General features: G+C 33.8%; 1 protein-coding gene across 1 annotated transcript; it reads left to right on the forward strand.

Annotated features, from left to right (window-relative positions):
* Nucleotides 1–18,714: 18,714 nt before the first annotated feature.
* Nucleotides 18,715–19,484, forward strand: LOC139850734 (sufE-like protein 2, chloroplastic). Its single transcript, XM_071840288.1, has one exon. The coding sequence runs from the start codon at nucleotides 18,764–18,766 to the stop codon at nucleotides 19,394–19,396; it is 633 nt and encodes a 210-aa protein (XP_071696389.1). The 5' UTR covers nucleotides 18,715–18,763; the 3' UTR covers nucleotides 19,397–19,484.
* Nucleotides 19,485–21,878: the final 2,394 nt, after the last annotated feature.

The raw sequence follows: 21,878 nt of genomic DNA on the forward strand, positions 1-21,878 counted from the left end.
ATTTCAACAGGTTCTTCGATAAAATGGAGTTTATCATTGATTCGTATTTCGTCAAGAGGAATTACGACATCCTCTTCAGCTAAACATTTCTTCAAATTTGACACGTGAAATGTGTCATGAACACTACTAAGTTCTTGTGGTAGCCTTAATCGATAAGCAACTGCTCCAATTCTTTCAGTGATTTCAAAGGGTCCTACGTACCTAGGACTTAGCTTTTCTCGTTTACCGAATCGTACAACGCCTTTCCAGGGTGACACTTTCAACATGACTTTGTCGCCCACTTGAAATTCTAGCAGTTTTCTTCTTACATCAACATAACTCTTTTGGCGACTCATGGCCGTTTTCAATTGCTGTTGTATTTGAATGATCTTTTCGGTGGTTTCGTGAATAATTTCTGGTCCAGTAAGTTGTCTTTCTCCTACTTCACTCCAACAGATAGGAGATCTGCACTTTCTACTGTAAAGTGCTTCAAATGGCGCTGCGTTGATGCTCGTATGATAGCTGTTATTGTATGAAAATTCTGCCAACGGTAAGTGTCGATCCCAACTGGTTCCAAAGTCAATCACGCATACCCGTAACATATCTTCCAATGTTTGTATTGTTCTTTCACTTTGACCATCTGTCTGTGGGTGATAAACGGTGCTTATATCTAATCGAGTTCCCAATGCTTTTTGTAATGACTGCCAGAAACGTGATGTGAATCGGGTGTCGCGATCAGATATGATGGAGATAGGTACACCATGCCTGGAAACTACTTCCTTCAAATATAGGCGTGCTAATTTCTCCATACTGTCTGTCTCCTTTATTGGTAGAAAGTGAGCTGATTTAGTTAGACGATCAACTATCACCCAAATAGTATCATGACTACTTGTAGTCCTTGGCAGTTTCGTAATGAAATCCATGGTTATTCTTTTCCATTTCCACTGCGGAATTTCTGGTTGTTGCAGTAATCCTGACGGCTTTTGGTGCTCAGCTTTGACCTTTGTACACGTCAAACATTTGCTTACATAAGTAGCAATTTCTGTCTTCATATTAGGCCACCAATAAAACTTCTTGAGATCGTGGTACATTTTCCCATTTCCTGGGTGAATTGAGTACCTCGTTTTGCGTGTTTACTGTAGCAAATAGTGTTTACTGTAGCAAATAGTGTTTACTGTAGCAAATCACTGTAGCAAAGTCGTTTTCACTGTAGCACTGTAGCAAAATACGGTTTCACTGTAGCAAATAGTGTTTTACTGTAGTGACCCGAACTTTTCCATGTTTATATATATTAATTAAGATTGATATTTACATGATTAAATGTTTCCAACATGTTAAGCAATCAAACTTGTTAAGACTTGATTAATTGAAATATGTTTCATATAGACAATTGACCACCCAAGTTGACCGGTGATTCACGAACGTTAAAACTTGTAAAAACTATATGATGACATATATATGGATATATATATAGTTAACATGATACTATGATAAGTAAACATATCATTAAGTATATTAATAATGAACTACATATGTAAAAACAAGACTACTAACTTAATGATTTTTAAATGAGACATATATGTAACGATTATCGTTGTAAAGACATTTAATGTATATATATCATATTAAGAGATATTCATACATGATAATATCATGATAATATAATAATTTAAAATCTCATTTGATATTATAAACATTGGGTTAAAAACATTTAACAAGATCGTTAACCTAAAGGTTTCAAAACAACACTTACATGTAAGGACTAACGATGACTTAACGACTCAGTTAAAATGTATATACATGTAGTGTTTTAATATGTATTTATACACTTTTGAAAGACTTCAATACACTTATCAAAATACTTCTACTTAACAAAAATGCTTACAATTACATCCTAATTCAGTTTCATCAACAATTCTACTCGTATGCACCCGTATTCGTACTCGTACAATACACAGCTTTTAGATGTATGTACTATTGGTATATACACTCCAATGATCAGCTCTTAGCAGCCCATGTGAGTCACCTAACACATGTGGGAACCATCATTTGGCAACTAGCATGAAATATCTCATAAAATTACAAAAATATGAGTAATCATTCATGACTTATTTACATGAAAACAAAATTACATATCCTTTATATCTAATCCATACACCAACGACCAAAAACACCTACAAACACTTTCATTCTTCAATTTTATTCATCTAATTGATCTCTCTCAAGTTCTATCTTCAAGTTCTAAGTGTTCTTCATATATTCTACAAGTTCTAGTTACATAAAATCAAGAATACTTTCAAGTTTGCTAGCTCACTTCCAATCTTGTAAGGTGATCATCCAACCTCAAGAAATCTTTGTTTCTTACAGTAGGTTATCATTCTAATACAAGGTAATAATCATATTCAAACTTTGGTTCAATTTCTTTAACTATAACAATCTTATTTCAAGTGATGATCTTACTTGAACTTGTTTTCGTGTCATGATTCTGCTTCAAGAACTTCGAGCCATCCAAGGATCCGTTGAAGCTAGATCCATTTTTATATTTTCCAGTAGGTTTATCCAAGGAACTTAAGGTAGTAATGATGTTCATAACATCATTCGATTCATACATATAAAGCTATCTTATTCGAAGGTTTAAACTTGTAATCACTAGAACAAAGTTTAGTTAATTCTAAACTTGTTCGCAAACAAAAGTTAATCCTTCTAACTTGACTTTTAAAATCAACTAAACACATGTTCTATATCTATATGATATGCTAACTTAATGATTTAAAACCTGGAAACACGAAAAATACCGTAAAACCGGATTTACGCCGTCGTAGTAACACCGCGGGCTGTTTTGGGTTAGTTAATTAAAAACTATGATAAACTTTGATTTAAAAGTTGTTATTCTGAGAAAATGATTTTTATTATGAACATGAAACTATATCCAAAAATTATGGTTAAACTCAAAGTGGAAGTATGTTTTCTAAAATGGTCATCTAGACGTCGTTCTTTCGACTGAAATGACTACCTTTACAAAAATGACTTGTAACTTATTTTTCCGACTATAAACCTATACTTTTTCTGTTTAGATTCATAAAATAGAGTTCAATATGAAACCATAGCAATTTGATTCACTCAAAACGGATTTAAAATGAAGAAGTTATGGGTAAAACAAGATTGGATAATTTTTCTCATTTTAGCTACGTGAAAATTGGTAACAAATCTATTCCAACCATAACTTAATCAACTTGTATTGTATATTATGTAATCTTGAGATACCATAGACACGTATACATTGTTTCGACCTATCATGTCGACACATCTATATATATTTCGGAACAACCATAGACACTCTATATGTGAATGTTGGAGTTAGCTATACAGGGTTGAGGTTGATTCCAAAATATATATAGTTTGAGTTGTGATCAATACTGAGATACGTATACACTGGGTCGTGGATTGATTCAAGATAATATTTATCGATTTATTTCTGTACATCTAACTGTGGACAACTAGTTGTAGGTTACTAACGAGGACAGCTGACTTAATAAACTTAAAACATCAAAATATATTAAAAGTGTTGTAAATATATTTTGAACATACTTTGATATATATGTATATATTGTTATAGGTTCGTGAATCAACCAGTGGCCAAGTCTTACTTCCCGACGAAGTAAAAATCTGTGAAAGTGAGTTATAGCCCCACTTTTAAAATCTAATATTTTTGGGATGAGAATACATGCAGGTTTTATAAATGATTTACAAAATAGACACAAGTACGTGAAACTACATTCTATGATTGAATTATCGAAATCGAATATGCTCCTTTTTATTAAGTCTGGTAATCTAAGAATTGGGGAACAGACACCCTAATTGACGCGAATCCTAAAGATAGATCTATTGGGTCTAACAAACCCCATCCAAAGTACCGGATGCTTTAGTACTTCGAAATTTATATCATATCCGAAGGGTGTCTCGGAATGATGGGGATATTCTTATATATGCATCTTGTTAATGTCGGTTACCAGGTGTTCACCATATGAATGATTTTTATCTCTATGTATGGGATGTGTATTGAAATATGAAATCTTGTGGTCTATTGTTACGATTTGATATATATAGGTTAAACCTATAACTCACCAACATTTTTGTTGACGTTTAAAGCATGTTTATTCTCAGGTGAATATTAAGAGCTTCCGCTGTTGCATACTAAAATAAAGACAAGATTTGGAGTCCATGTTTGTATGATATTGTGTAAAAACTGCATTCAAGAAACTGATTTCGATGTAACATATTTGTATTGTAAACCATTATGTAATGGTCGTGTGTAAACTGGATATTTTAGATTATCATTATTTGATAATCTACGTAAAGCTTTTTAAACCTTTATTTATGAAATAAAGGTTATGGTTTGTTTTAAAAATGAATGCAGTCTTTGAAAAACGTCTCATATAGAGGTCAAAACCTCGCAACGAAATCAATTAATATGGAACGTTTTTAATCAATAAGAACGGGACATTTCAGTTGGTATCCGAGCGTTGGTCTTAGAGAACCAGAATTTTGCATTAGTGTGTCTTATTGAGTTTGTTAGGATGCATTAGTGAGTCTGGACTTCGACCGTGTTTACTTGAAAAATGATTGCTTAACAAATTTTGTTGGAAACTATATATTTTTAACATGTGAATATTATGTGATATATTAATCTCTTAACGCGTTTGATATTATGTGATAGATGTCTACCTCTAGAACAAGTCCCATTGACTCACCTAATAATAATGAAGAGTCAAATGTAAATTGGAATGATTCGTGGACTGATTCACAAGTTCTCGAAGAGGAACCGGAAGAAGAGTCAGAACCGGAAGAAGAATCGGAACCGGAAGAAGAATCGGAACCGGAAGAAGAATCAGAACCGGATGAAGAAATAGAACCGGTGGGGGAAATAATAAAACGGTTAAGTAAAAGAAAATCCTCAACCAACCGACCAAGGTTAATTATGGTCAATGGTGTTTCCGCCAAGGAAGCAAAATATTGGGAGGATTACCAATTCTCCGATGAATCGGATTCCGACGAGAATTCCGATGATGTTATAGAAATTACCCCAACTGAATTTAAAAAGGCAAAAGAAAATAATAAGGGAAAGGGCATAAAAATTGAGAAATCTAATTCCAACCCCGATGAACTTTATATATATCGTCAACCCCCGAAGTCCTTAAGTTGTAACAATGACCCGGGAACCTCTAAACCACCAGGTTTTTCTAAACCAATGTGGAAAACGACGGCTCGTATTAGGGGAACATCATATATCCCTAGAAACTTGGCAAAACGAACCAAAACCGAAGAAGAAGAAGAAGCAAGCGAGTCGGAATAAGATAGTTGTATTCGTGTGGTGTAATATATGTAATATAGCGTGCTTATGCTTTATGATATATGGAAAAATTGCTTGTATTAATAAGTATTTTTTTTATGAATCTAACTCTTGTCTATTTTACAGTATAAAAACACAAAATGGATAGACAACCCAATATTTTAAGAGACCTACCCGGAGACATGATTGATGAAATCTTGTCTAGAGTCGGTCAGAATTCTTCGGCACAACTATTTAAGGCGTGATCAGTTTGTAAGACATTCGAAGAACGTTCCAAGAATGCCTTGGTTTATAAAAGGCTTTCGTTCGAAAGATGGGGGATATCACATTGGGAAATTCATAAGTTACGATGTGTTTACTTTGACGCATATATTGCGGGGAACCCAAATGCTATTTTACGCAATGGGTTAAGAAATTATTTTGACTCAATATATCCGAATATTGGACTTCGTGATTTAGAAAAAGCGGCTAACATGCAACATAAAGAAGCATGTTATGCTTACGGATTAGTAATGTCCGCTTCTCACCAAAGTGAGAACAAGAACATTGGGCTACAACTATTAAACAAAACGTTCCCACAAGTGACAGAGTCGGTAATTGGGGTAAGAAATGAGGTTTTTAGATTGTTACGGGACTGTTGGACATTACGTAACCCTCGTCCCTTTGACGACGTTACAACACGCTGTCTTATCAACGGCCATAACGGTTATGTTCCACAAGACCAAGGATGGGAAGTAATCCTAGTAAAACCAGAATGCATGACTTGTTTCTGGACGTATGAATTACGTGTCTTTATTGCCTTTGCTGAACGACTTGTGTACTAGCTAGAATTATCTTCACAACCATCTTGTATCAAATTTATTGTGTGCTATATTTCATGCTATATGTAAAATAAGCGGTATTGTAAGTTTGTAAAATATTGTGTAAAAGTTTGAACGCGAAATATTATTATAATCAGTTTTTCATATAGAATTGTAGTAGTTGAATTGTATATTAGCTACTAAGTATGAACTTAACGGGTAGGTACTACCCGAATTTAAACTTATAAAACGCTAATATGAAGAAAAAGCTTTTATAAATGAGTTCATATTATGCTACAAAATACTATTAACTACTCTTAATATTCTGTATGATTAACTTGTTCCATTTGACTATTTTGAAGGAAATGGCACCGACTACTCGACACACCGTGAATATGAATGAAGAGGAATTCCGTACTTTTCTAGCTTCAAACATAGCCGCAGTACAGGCTGCGCTACATACCAACAATAACCTTGGATCTAGCAGTACAGGAAATCGTGTAGGATGCACCTACAAAGAATTCACTGCCTGCAAACCTTTGGAATTTGATGGAACCGAAGGACCGATCGGATTGAAACGGTGGACCGAGAAGGTCGAATCGATGTTTGCCATAAGTAAGTGTACTGAAGAGGACAAAGTAAAGTACGCTACGCATACCTTCACAGGTTCTGCGTTAACATGGTGGAATACCTATCTAGAGCAAGTGGGACAAGACGATGCGTACGCACTACCGTGGTCAGCATTCAAGCACTTGATGAACGAGAAGTACCGTCCCAGAACCGAGGTCAATAAGCTCAAGACAGAACTTAGAGGGTTACGAACCCAAGGATTTGATATTACCACGTACGAAAGACGATTCACAGAATTATGCCTATTGTGTCCGGGAGCATTTGAAGATGAGGAAGAGAAGATCGACGCGTTTTTGAAAGGATTACCGGAAAGAATCCAAGAAGATATAAGTTCACACGAGCCCACCTCCATACAACAGGCATGTAGAATGGCTCACAAACTAGTGAACCAGATTGAAGAAAGAATTAAAGAACAGACTGCTGAAGAGGCCAATGTGAAGCAAGTCAAAAGAAAGTGGGAGGAAAACGGTGATAAGAATCACCAATACAACAACAACAGCAATTACAACAATAATCGCAACAATTATCCCAACAATCGTAACATCAATCGCAACTACAACAAACGGCCCAACAACAACAACAACAACAACAACTATAACAATCATCCCAACAACAATAATAACCGCAACAACAACAACAATCAGAAGCAGCTATGCCAAAGGTGTGAAAAGTATCACTCGGGGCTCTGCACCAAATTTTGCAACAAGTGTAAAAGAAATGGTCATAGCGCGGCGAAGTGTGAGGTCTACGGACCAGGGGTTAATAGAACGAAAGGAACAAATGGTGTCGGAACGAGTAATGGCGGAGCAAGTAGTGTCGGAGCAAGTTATGCCAATGTAGTTGGTTATAAATGTGGAAAACCGGGCCACATTATTAGAAATTGCCCGAACCAGGAGAACATGAATGGACAAGGCCGCGGAAGAGTTTTCAATATTAATACGGCAGAGGCACAGGAAGACCCGGAGCTTGTTACGGGTACGTTTCTTATTGACAATAAATCTGCTTACGTTTTATTTGATTCGGGTGCGGATAGAAGCTATATGAGTAGAGATTTTTGTGCTAAATTAAGTTGTCCATTGACGCCTTTGGATAGTAAATTTTTACTCGAATTAGCAAATGGTAAATTAATTTCAGCAGATAATATATGTCAGAATCGAGAAATTAAACTGGTTAGCGAAACATTTAAGATTGATTTGATACCAGTAGAGTTAGGGAGTTTTGATGTGATAATCGGTATGGACTGGTTGAAAGAAGTGAAAGCAGAGATCGTTTGTTACAAAAATGCAATTCGCATTATACGAGAAAAAGGAAAACCCTTAATGGTGTACGGAGAAAAGGGCAACACGAAGCTACATCTTATTAGTAATTTGAAGGCACAAAAACTAATAAGAAAAGGTTGCTATACTGTTCTAGCACACGTCGAGAAAGTACAAACTGAAGAAAAGAGCAGCAATGATGTTCCCGTCGCAAAAGAATTTCCCGATGTATTTCCCAAAGAATTACCGGGATTACCCCCACATCGATCCGTTGAATTTCAAATAGATCTTGTACCAGGAGCTGCACCAATAGCTCGTGCTCCTTACAGACTCGCACCCAGCGAGATGAAAGAACTGCAAAGCCAATTACAAGAACTTTTAGAGCGTGGTTTCATTCGACCAAGCACATCACCGTGGGGAGCTCCTGTTTTGTTTGTCAAGAAGAAAGATGGTACATTCAGGTTGTGTATCGACTACCGAGAGTTGAACAAACTTACCATCAAGAACCGCTACCCACTACCGAGAATCGACGACTTATTTGATCAACTACAAGGCTCGTCTGTTTATTCAAAGATTGACTTACGTTCCGGGTATCATCAAATGCGGGTGAAAGAAGATGATATTCCAAAGACTGCTTTCAGAACACGTTACGGTCATTACGAGTTTATGGTCATGCCGTTTGGTTTAACTAATGCACCAGCTGTGTTCATGGACCTTATGAACCGAGTGTGTGGACTATACCTTGACAAGTTTGTCATTGTTTTCATTGATGACATACTTATTTACTCAAAGAATGACCAAGAACACGGTGAACATTTGAGAAAGGTGTTAGAAGTATTGAGGAAGGAAGAATTGTACGCTAAGTTTTCAAAGTGTGCATTTTGGTTGGAAGAAGTTCAATTCCTCGGTCACATAGTGAACAAAGAAGGTATTAAGGTGGATTCGGCAAAGATAGAAACTGTTGAAAAGTGGGAAACCCCGAAAACTCCGAAAACTCCGAAACACATACGCCAGTTTTTAGGATTAGCTGGTTACTACAGAAGGTTCATCCAAGACTTTTCCAGAATAGCAAAACCCTTGACTGCATTAACGCATAAAGGGAAGAAATTTGAATGGAATGATGAACAAGAGAAAGCGTTTCAGTTATTGAAGAAAAAGCTAACTACGGCACCTATATTGTCATTGCCTGAAGGGAATGATGATTTTGTGATTTATTGTGACGCATCAAAGCAAGGTCTCGGTTGTGTATTAATGCAACGAACGAAGGTGATTGCTTATGAGTCTAGACAATTGAAGATTCACGAGCAAAATTATACGACGCATGATTTGGAATTAGGCGCGGTTGTTTTTGCATTAAAGACTTGGAGGCACTACTTATATGGGGTTAAAAGTATTATATATACCAACCACAAAAGTCTTCAACACATATTTAATCAGAAACAACTGAATATGAGGCAGCGTAGGTGGATTGAATTGTTGAATGATTATGACTTTGAGATTCGTTACCACCCGGGGAAGGCAAATGTGGTAGCCGATGCCTTGAGCAGGAAGGACAGAGAACCCATTCGAGTAAAATCTATGAATATAATGATTCATAATAACCTTACTACTCAAATAAAGGAGGCGCAACAAGGAGTTTTAAAAGAGGGAAATTTAAAGGATGAAATACCCAAAGGATCGGAGAAGCATCTTAATATTCGGGAAGACGGAACCCGGTATAGGGCTGAAAGGATTTGGGTACCAAAATTTGGAGATATGAGAGAAATGGTACTTAGAGAAGCTCATAAAACCAGATACTCAATACATCCTGGAACGGGAAAGATGTACAAGGATCTCAAGAAACATTTTTGGTGGCCGGGTATGAAAGCCGATGTTGCTAAATACGTAGGAGAATGTTTGACGTGTTCTAAGGTCAAAGCTGAGCATCAGAAACCATCAGGTCTACTTCAACAACCCAAAATCCCGGAATGGAAATGGGAAAACATTACCATGGATTTCATCACTAAATTGCCAAGGACTGCAAGTGGTTTTGATACTATTTGGGTAATAGTTGATCGTCTCACCAAATCAGCACATTTCCTGCCAATAAGAGAAGATGACAAGATGGAGAAGTTAGCACGACTGTATTTGAAGGAAGTCATCTCCAGACATGGAATACCAATCTCTATTATCTCTGATAGGGATGGCAGATTTATTTCAAGATTCTGGCAGACATTACAGCAAGCATTAGGAACTCGTCTAGACATGAGTACTGCCTATCATCCACAAACTGATGGGCAGAGCGAAAGGACGATACAAACGCTTGAAGACATGCTACGAGCATGTGTTATTGATTTCGGAAACAGTTGGGATCGACATCTACCGTTAGCAGAATTTTCCTACAACAACAGCTACCATTCAAGCATTGAGATGGCGCTGTTTGAAGCACTTTATGGTAGAAAGTGCAGGTCTCCGATTTGTTGGAGTGAAGTGGGGGATAGACAGATTACGGATCCGGAGATTATACAAGAAACTACCGAGAAGATCATCCAAATTCAACAACGGTTGAAAACCGCCCAAAGTCGACAAAAGAGCTACGCTGACATTAAAAGAAAAGATATAGAATTTGAAATTGGAGAGATGGTCATGCTTAAAGTTGCACCTTAGAAAGGCGTTGTTCGATTTGGTAAACGAGGGAAATTAAATCCAAGGTATATTGGACCATTCAAGATTATTGATCGTGTCGGACCAGTAGCTTACCGACTTGAGTTACCTCAACAACTCGCGGCTGTACATAACACTTTCCACGTCTCGAATTTGAAGAAATTTTTTGCTAAAGAAGATCTCACTATTCCGTTAGATGAAATCCAAATCAACGAAAAACTCCAATTCATCGAAGAACCCGTCGAAATAATGGATCGTGAGGTTAAAAGACTTAAGCAAAACAAGATACCAATTGTTAAGGTTCGATGGAATGCTCGTAGAGGACCCAAGTTCACCTGGGAGCGTGAAGATCAGATGAAGAAGAAATACCCACATCTATTTCCAGAAGATTCGTCAACACCTTCAACAGCTTAAAATTTCGGGACGAAATTTATTTAACGGGTAGGTACTGTAGTGACGCGAACTTTTCCATGTTTATATATATTAATTGAGATTGATATTTACATGATTAAATGTTTCCAACATGTTAAGCAATCAAACTTGTTAAGACTTGATTAATTGAAATATGTTTCATATAGACAATTGACCACCCAAGTTGACCGGTGATTCACGAACGTTAAAACTTATAAAAACTATATGATGACATATATATGGATATATATATATAGTTAACATGATACTATGATAAGTAAACATATCATTAAGTATATTAATAATGAACTACATATGTAAAAACAAGACTACTAACTTAATGATTTTTAAACGAGACATATATGTAACGATTATCGTTGTAAAGACATTTAATGTATATATATCATATTAAGAGATATTCATACATGATAATATCATGATAATATAATAATTTAAAATCTCATTTGATATTATAAACATTGGGTTAAAAACATTTAACAAGATCGTTAACCTAAAGGTTTCAAAACAACACTTACATGTAACGACTAACGATGACTTAACGACTCAGTTAAAATGTATATACATGTAGTGTTTTAATATGTATTTATACACTTTTGAAAGACTTCAATACACTTATCAAAATACTTCTACTTAACAAAAATGCTTACAATTACATCCTCGTTCAGTTTCATCAACAATTCTACTCGTATGCACCCGTATTCGTACTCGTACAATACACAACTTTTAGATGTATGTACTATTGGTATATACACTCCAATGATCAGCTCTTAGCAGCCCGTGTGAGTCACCTAACACATGTGGGAACCATCATTTGGCAACTAGCATGAAATATCTCATAAAATTACAAAAATATGAGTAATCATTCATGACTTATTTACATGAAAACAAAATTACATATCCTTTATATCTAATCCATACACCAATGACCAAAAACACCTACAAACACTTTCATTCTTCAATTTTATTCATCTAATTGATCTCTCTCAAGTTCTATCTTCAAGTTCTAAGCGTTCTTCATATATTCTACAAGTTCTAGTTACATAAAATCAAGAATACTTTCAAGTTTGCTAGCTCACTTCCAATCTTGTAAGGTGATCATCCAACCTCAAGAAATCTTTGTTTATTAAAGTAGGTTATCATTCTAATACAAGGTAATAATCATATTCAAACTTTGGTTCAATTTCTATAACTATAACAATCTTATTTCAAGTGATGATCTTACTTGAACTTGTTTTCGTGTCATGATTCTGCTTCAAGAACTTCGAGCCATCCAAGGATCCGTTGAAGCTAGATCCATTTTTCTATTTTCCAGTAGGTTTATCCAAGGAACTTAAGGTAGTAATGATGTTCATAACATCATTCGATTCATACATATAAAGCTATCTTATTCGAAGGTTTAAACTTGTAATCATTAGAACAAAGTTTAGTTAATTCTAAACTTGTTCGCAAACAAAAGTTAATCCTTCTAACTTGACTTTTAAAATCAACTAAACACATGTTCTATATCTATATGATATGCTAACTTAATGATTTAAAACCTGGAAACACGAAAAACACCGTAAAACCGGATTTACGCCGTCGTAGTAACACCGCGGGCTGTTTTGGGTTAGTTAATTAAAAACTATGATAAACTTTGATTTAAAAGTTGTTATTCTGAGAAAATGATTTTTATTATGAACATGAAACTATATCCAAAAATTATGGTTAAACTCAAAGTGGAAGTATGTTTTCTAAAATGGTCATCTAGACGTCGTTCTTTCGACTGAAATGACTACCTTTAAAAAAACGACTTGTAACTTATTTTTCCGACTATAAACCTATACTTTTTCTGTTTAGATTCATAAAATAGAGTTCAATATGAAACCATAGCAATTTGATTCACTCAAAACGGATTTAAAATGAAGAAGTTATGGTTAAAACAAGATTGGATAATTTTTCTCATTTTAGCTACGTGAAAATTGGTAACAAATCTATTCCAACCATAACTTAATCAACTTGTATTGTATATTATGTAATCTTGAGATACCATAGACACGTATACAATGTTTCGACCTATCATGTCGACACATCTATATATATTTCGGAACAACCATAGACACTCTATATGTGAATGTTGGAGTTAGCTATACAGGGTTGAGGTTGATTCCAAAATATATATAGTTTGAGTTGTGATCAATACTGAGATACGTATACACTGGGTCGTGGATTGATTCAAGATAATATTTATCGATTTATTTCTGTACATCTAACTATGGACAACTAGTTGTAGGTTACTAACGAGGACAGCTGACTTAATAAACTTAAAACATCAAAATATATTAAAAGTGTTGTAAATATATTTTGAACATACTTTGATATATATGTATATATTGTTATAGGTTCGTGAATCAACCAGTGGCCAAGTCTTACTTCCCGACGAAGTAAAAATCTGTGAAAGTGAGTTATAGTCCCACTTTTAAAATCTAATATTTTTGGGATGAGAATACATGCAGGTTTTATAAATGATTTACAAAATAGACACAAGTACGTGAAACTACATTCTATGGTTGAATTATCGAAATCGAATATGCCCCTTTTTATTAAGTCTGGTAATCTAAGAATTGGGGAACAGACACCCTAATTGACGCGAATCCTAAAGATAGATCTATTGGGCCTAACAAACCCCATCCAAAGTACCGGATGCTTTAGTACTTCGAAATTTATATCATATCCGAAGGGTGTCCCGGAATGATGGGGATATTCTTATATATGCATCTTGTTAATGTCGGTTACCAGGTGTTCACCATATGAATGATTTTTATCTCTATGTATGGGATGTGTATTGAAATATGAAATCTTGTGGTCTATTGTTACGATTTGATATATATAGGTTAAACCTATAACTCACCAACATTTTTGTTGACGTTTAAAGCATGTTTATTCTCAGGTGAATATTAAGAGCTTCCACTGTTGCATACTAAAATAAAGACAAGATTTGGAGTCCATGTTTGTATGATATTGTGTAAAAACTGCATTCAAGAAACTGATTTCGATGTAACATATTTGTATTGTAAACCATTATGTAATGGTCGTGTGTAAACAGGATATTTTAGATTATCATTATTTGATAATCTACGTAAAGCTTTTTAAACCTTTATTTATGAAATAAAGGTTATAGTTTGTTTTAAAAATGAATGCAGTCTTTGAAAAACGTCTCATATAGAGGTCAAAACCTCGCAACGAAATCAATTAATATGGAACGTTTTTAATCAATAAGAACGGGACATTTCATTTACTGTATCAAATAGTGTTTTACTGTAGCAAAGTCGTTTTTACAGTAGCAATTAGTGTTCTACTTGTACATCTTATAATATATATATATATGTATATTTACATAATATTAAATCATATAGAGAATTGGTTTAAATTAGTCAAAAATTTTCGGGTCATCACACATGCGATAAAGTTCAAAGGTTAAATAAACGTATGAAATCATCTTAATGAAAAATGTCGAGTTAGTTAACTTGTCGATATCCAACATCTAAGTTATTTACACTCCACGTTCTTACTTATAAATCACTTTACCATTTTCCGAATGTTGTCAAAAAGAATAGATTTCTTAAATCACAGTGGACCTCATAACATAGACCCGTAATCATATCACAATGTATCTGATAAATCAATCATTTGATATTATCTTCTAATTCCATCGATAAACATATTGAAACAAATACATTCATATAAAGTATTATACGTTTAATACTTTATTAATATTCTCAAGTTATAATATATATATATATATATATATACACACATATATATACATATTTATTTATATAAAACGGTTCGTGAATCGTTGAAATTTGGCCGAGGTTATAATGAATGTATGAACACAATTTAAAATTTTTGAGATTTAACCTAACAAACTTTGCTTATCGTGTCGGAATAATATAAAGATAAAGTTTAAATTTGGTTGAAAATTTCCGGGTTGTCACACACTTCATCGAATCTGATGAGGTGGCGCCACATCATCATCTTCTCCGAATATTTTAATTTAGATAAAATAATATACCCATTACAGTTTATTATGAGTTATTTACGGACTATCAAAAATGCTTAAATTTTATCCCTACGTCGTTTGTAGGTGTGATGTTTCAAAGCGTCGTTTATAGGCGTGATGTTTTAAAACGACGCAGTCATTCAAATATTCAGAAGGAAAAGCAGAAAAACTAAAATCCTACAAAGTCCTTAAGTTTCGAGGTTTTGTCTTACGCTTCATTTGATGAGTCTCACTGTGAGCTTTTCGAAAGAACATAATGCTGAACTCAATTTTTTCCATGCTCACACGTTAATTGTCGTAACATGATCGTGCAACCTGTGATGACCCGGAAATTTCTGACCAAATTTAAACTTAATCTTTAACGTTTCCGACACGATAAGCAAAGTTTATGAAGTTGAATCTCAAAATTTTAGAACTGTTTCATTACATTTGACTGCTCTCGACGATTCATGAACAATTATATGTATGTATATATATATATGTACAAGTAAAAACGACTTTCCTACAGTAAAACACTATTTGCTACAGTAAAATGACTTTGCTACAGTAAAATACTATTTGCTACAGTGAAGCCGTATTTTGCTACAGTAAACACTATTTGATGTCGACGAACTAGCAAACAAAAACAGGATAAGGCGGCCATGCGATCGCATGGCAAAAACACTGAAAACTAATGCGATCGCATGAGGTACTGTAGCAGCCACATACTATAAAAGCTCGATTCATTCCTTCGTATTATTATTTTTTTTATATTATTATTATTATTATTATTATTATTATTATTATTATTATTATTATTATTATTATTATTATTATTAAGATTAATATTATTATTATTAATCTTATTATAATATTATTATTAGTAGTATATATACCTAAAATACTACGACGAGGTTATGAGCGTGTCACTTTCAAAAATGGGTTTTTGAGCGGGATAAAGTTAAGGAAATTATGGGTTATAGCTATGGAGGTTATGGGTAATGTTCATGGGTATTATTTACAAGTCAAACCTACTGTTATCATCTATGTTGCGTCTACATACTTTTCTGCAATATTGAATCACAATATTGATACGTAAGCATTTATGTTTTATCTTTTATACATTAATTGTGTATCCATGTCTAGTGCTCGAGTATATATATTTATACATGTTTGTATGCTAAATTTCGTCGTTAAACAGTTTATAATGAATCACGAATTAAATAAATATATTACTGGTAAAAGGTATATGATATACATGTTTTCGGAAAGCTGGCGAAAAATCAATAACTTTTCATTTAGACACCGAATAGTTTCGATGAACGGATTAAAAGATATGATCAACTGAATTATGATTTACGTTAATTGAAATTGCTTTTGAATCTGCAATTAAGATTTAAACAACTTGTTTACGAGATTGATAAAGTGAACTTTTAAATATTACCAACCGAGTAAATGACTCCTTATATAAGGTATGTCTCGTTTTATTGAACTATTGTCAAAATTGACTTTTTGAAACGACTTTGGATAACTTTTGTATGTCGATCTCGAGCATTAGGATTGTGATACACTATGACCTAACCTAGCTTGATAGACATTTATTGACCAACATATGTTCTCTAGGTTAAGATCTACGGTTATTTGGTAATCCGAGTTTCGATCACATTTTGGTGAACGACTTTATATGCTGCTAAGGTGAGTTTCATTTGCTCCCTTTTTAATTGCTTTTGAAATCTATATTTTTGGGCTGAGAATACATGCACTTTATTTTAAAAACAATGGATACAAGTACATACTAAATTCTACACTGGGTTTGAACTGAAAATCCCTTAGCTTTGGTAACTAGTAACTGCCAGTTATAAGAACTGGTGGGCGCGAGTAGTAGTATATGGATCCATAGGGCTTGATATCCCCGTCCGAGCTAGAGCACTAGTCTTTTAACGGACGTATGCTATTTGAGAAGCGTACACGTTGGTTTGCGTGTATTATTAAGATGATTATACAAAGGGTACAAATTATATATACGTTAAGTTTAGTTACCAGGGTGCTCAATTTCGTAGAATATTTTGATAAACGTTTCTGGATGAAACAACTGAAATCTTGTGATCCATCTTTATATACAGATTATGCAAAACATACAAACTATGAATTCACCAACCTTTGTGTTGACACTTGTTAGCATGTTTATTCTCAGGTTCCCTAGAAGTCTTCCGCTGTTTGCTTACATGTTATACAAGCTATGTACATGGAGTCTTGCATGCTTTATTCAAGAAAACGTTGCATTCACCAAATCATCACCATGTATCTTATTTTGACTGCATTGTCAACGGAATTACTATTGTAAACTATTATTTACGGTGATTGCCTATATATAGAAATCATCAGATGTCGAGAACCTTTGATTTAAATATTCATTGATGGTGTGCCTTTTCAAAAGAATGCAATGTTTACAAAACGTATCATATAGATGTCAAATACCTCGCAATGAAATCAATGAATGACTTGTTCGTCCATATGAATTTGGAGCGATCGTCACACAACCAGAATAGAGAAAGATTCTAGAAAGGGTTAGGTGAAACTTTGGCTCGGATCGAGAGAGAAAACCAGTTAAAGAGACAATTATCTAAGACTATATAAATATTTTCCGAAGCACTTTTAGTTTTTTTTTAATCTCCTAAACTATTGTCTACTTATATATTTAAGACTTGCAATATGTAGTTTTATTTTAGTGAATGCATGTAAAGTTAACTTTATTTAATTACTCCGTATTTTTTTAGTTGAACTCTTTAAATTATTTAAATATCTAAAAGAGAAGAAAGAAAGAAAAAAGATTTCGAAACACCGTAAAAACATTACATTTGTTATACTTTGTTAGACAATGATGTTTCTAGTGTCACCGTTTTTACCGTTTTTAGGGTGCATTTGTTTACCTCTTAATGAAATGGTTCAGCACTGAATGCTGAACTATTCAGCATTCAGTGCATTTGTTTCTGACATTTGAATGACATATGGTGCTGAATGGTTCAGCATTCAGTGCTGAACAATTCAGAGATGAAACACTCTCTTAACCATTAAGAGACTAAATTTTATGTAATATTGTTCTTAAATCGTATCCAGAACATTTATCAAGTAAATATATTGAAGTTTTTTTGTTAATGTTAAACGATAACAAGTTGATTTAATTCATTCATATTGATTATTTAAAATGATTATCAAATAAATTATTGTCATTCAGAACTAAATTCATTCAGAACCTCTGAATCATTCAGATTATGAATCATTCAGTTCTTATCATTCTGATTTATCAAACACACTCTTAGTTTAGAATATTCAAAGTTTCATCCTTCGATTCCCAATTAATCGAAGATTCTACCAATAGAAAAACAGTAATTAATTATTAATTAATAAATTCTAATACTTTATAGTTTACAAGTTTAAGTTTATTTATTTATATTCGTATACGTAGTATTCTTCTAACTTATATTTCAGCTTAGTTATAATTTAATATTAATATAATATAATCTTAAATTTAAATTTAAATTAATTCTTAAAATGTTTGCATAAAATCCACTCATTTCACACACAATCTCCACACTTCAAGGATCTCTCTCCTTCTCCTCCGTCGTGCAACCGCTGTCACTAACTGCCATCCGAAATGAACTCCACCACCGCCAACTCCACCGTCGCATCCGTCTTCAAACCACCACAATCACACTCAATTCCACCGCTAAATTCCTCAAATCGTAGCCCTACTCACATTCAATTCAAACCAGATCACTCAAATCTCCGTGCAATCTCCACCACCTCACTCCAAACACCACATCCAATCACACCACCACAACCTCCATACTTTCCGGCGAACCTCACCGTTTCCGAAAAACTCCAAATCCTCATCTCGGAATTCAAATCATTACCGGAGCCAATCGACAGAGTAAAACGATTACTTCATTACGCGAATCTGTTACCGCCGTTCGATGAATCACGTAAAATTGAATCCAACAGAGTCACCGGATGTACGGCACAGGTTTGGTTGGATGTAATGATGGATGATAACGGAAAAATGAGATTTATAGTTGATAGTGATTCTGAAATCACGAAAGGATTCTGTTACTGTTTGATTTGGTTATTGGATGGAGGTAGTGCAATTGAGGTGATTGAAATTAGGGTTGATGATTTAAGGGAAATGAATGTGGGAATATTGCCAATTAGGGCTAGTTCTAGGGTTAATACATGGCATAATGTTTTAATTAGTATGCAAAGAAGAACTAGGGATTTGATTTTACAGTAGGTTTAGAACTTAAATTAATTTTACTTATTTAAAAACATTGAAAGTACATTAGAACTAAATAGATAAATGAGTAGATGATTAAAAAATGTTGGGTTTGTAATAGATTTGATGTTTAACGTGTGTATAGTTATGGTATTAATTTAATTTATGTGAATATTTATATTTTATATTTATATTTATATTTATATTTATATTTATATTTAGATATTTATATTTATATTGGTTTGGTTGATGGTTGAATTTGATTTTGTTAACCGTTTCATGAAATCTCTAGTAAAGGTCATAAAACTTACCTTCTTGAAGAAAATGAGTGACCCGAACATCGAATTATGTTTTAGACAATCATTAATTAACTATAAAGGTTTTAACTAGACTTTATGTAGGGATGGCGCGGACTCGGGGGTACATGTGCTTATGACGAGCGGATATTTTTGAAAAAAGTGTACCTGCGAGCATGGATCGGATAAAATTTTGTGCCTGTTGGCGGGTCGCTGGTGTAGGTATTTTATATCGGTCGCGGGTAAAACTCAACCTGTCAATAAATGATTCTCATTTGAGCTACCCGCAAGTACACCCGTTTACCCGCATACATATACTTAATTATATTTTATATAATTTAATTTTTTAATATATTTTCATAATTATTCGCAAGTTTACCCACGATAAGTGGCTATCCGTGACTACAAATTAGTTAAAAATGTACATTTTGTAAACCCGTGAGTTTACCTGTGACGATCGCTCCAAATCCATATGGACGAACACGTCATTCATTGATTTCATTGCGAGGTATTTGACCTCTATATGATACGTTTTGTAAACATTGCATTCTTTTCAAAAGGTACACAATAAATGAATATCAATTTCTAAGGTTTTCAACGTTTGATGATTTCTACATATAGACAATCACCATAAATAATAGTTTACCATAATACATCCGTTGACAATGAAGTCAAAATAAGATACACGGTGATGATTTTGTGAATGCAAAGTTTTCTTGAATAAAGCATGTATGACTCCATGCACATAGCTTGTATCACATATAAGCAAACAGCGGAAGACTTCTAGAAACCCGAGAATAAACATGCTTAAAAGTGTCAACACAAAGGTTGGTGAGTTCATAGTTTTACTGTTGCGCATAATCTGTATATAAAGGTGAATCACAAGTTTTCAGTTGTTTCATCCAGAAACGTTTATCAAAATATTCTACGAAATTGAGCACCCTGGTAACTAAACTTAACGTATATATAATTTGTACACTTTGTATAATCATCTTAATAATACACGCAAACCAACGTGTACGCTTCTCAAATAGCATACGTCCGTTAAAAGGCTAGTGCTCTAGCTCGGACGGGGATATCAAGCCCTATGGATCCATATACTACTACTCGCGCCCACCAGTTCTTATAACTGGCAGTTAACAGTTACCAAAGCTAAGGGATTTTTGGTTCAAACTCAGTGTAGAATTTAGTATGTACTTGTATCCATTGCGTTTAAAATAAAGTGCATGTATTCTCAGCCCAAAAATACAGATTGCAAAAGCAATTAAAAAGGGAGCAAATGAAACTCACCTTAGCAGCACATAAGGTCATTCATCAAAAAGTGACCGTAACTCGGAATGCAAGATTAACCGTAGATCTCAACCTAGAGAACATATGTTGGTCAATACATGTCTAATAAACTAGGTTGGGTTATAGTGTATCACAATCCTAATGCTCGAGATCGACATACAAAAGTTATCAAAAGTCATTTCAAAAAGTCAATTTTGACAATTGTTCAACAAAACGAGACGTGCCTTATATAAGGATTCATTTACTTGGCTAGTAGTATTTTATCAATATCATAAACAGGTTGTTTAAATATTAATTGCAGATTTAAAAGCAATTCCAATTAACGTCAATTATAATTCAGTTGACCATATCTTTTGATTCGTTCATCGAAATTACGCGATTTCTAAATGAAAAGTTATTGATTTTTCGCCAGCTTTCCGAAAACATGTATATCATATACCTTTTACCAGTAATATATGTATTTAATTCGTGATTCATTATAAACTGTTTAACGACGAAATTTAGCATACAAGCATGTATAAATATATACTCGATCACTAGACATGTATACACTATTAATATATAAAAGATAAGATATGAATGCTCACGTATCAATATTGAGATTCAATATTGCAGGAAAGTACGTAGACGCAACAGAGATGATAAATACTAGGTTTGACTTGCGAACAATACCCATGAACATTACCCATAACCTCCATAGCTATAACCCATAATTTCCTTAGTTCTATCCCGTTTGAAGCTTGTTTTGAAAGTGACACGCTCATGACCTCGTCGTAATATTTTATGTATAATATTACTAAAAATATTAAGATTAATAATAATAATAATCTTAATAATATAATAATAATAATAATAATAATAATAATAATAATAATAATAATAATAATAATAATAAATAAATAAATAAATAAATA

This window comes from Rutidosis leptorrhynchoides, chromosome 5 (assembly GCF_046630445.1).
Source record: "Rutidosis leptorrhynchoides isolate AG116_Rl617_1_P2 chromosome 5, CSIRO_AGI_Rlap_v1, whole genome shotgun sequence".
NCBI lineage: Eukaryota > Viridiplantae > Streptophyta > Magnoliopsida > Asterales > Asteraceae > Rutidosis > Rutidosis leptorrhynchoides.

What these genes read in the sequence shown, in the direction of transcription:
- LOC139850734 (XM_071840288.1), top strand. Translation starts at nt 18,764, where the DNA reads ATGAACTCCACCACCGCCAACTCCACCGTCGCATCCGTCTTCAAACCA.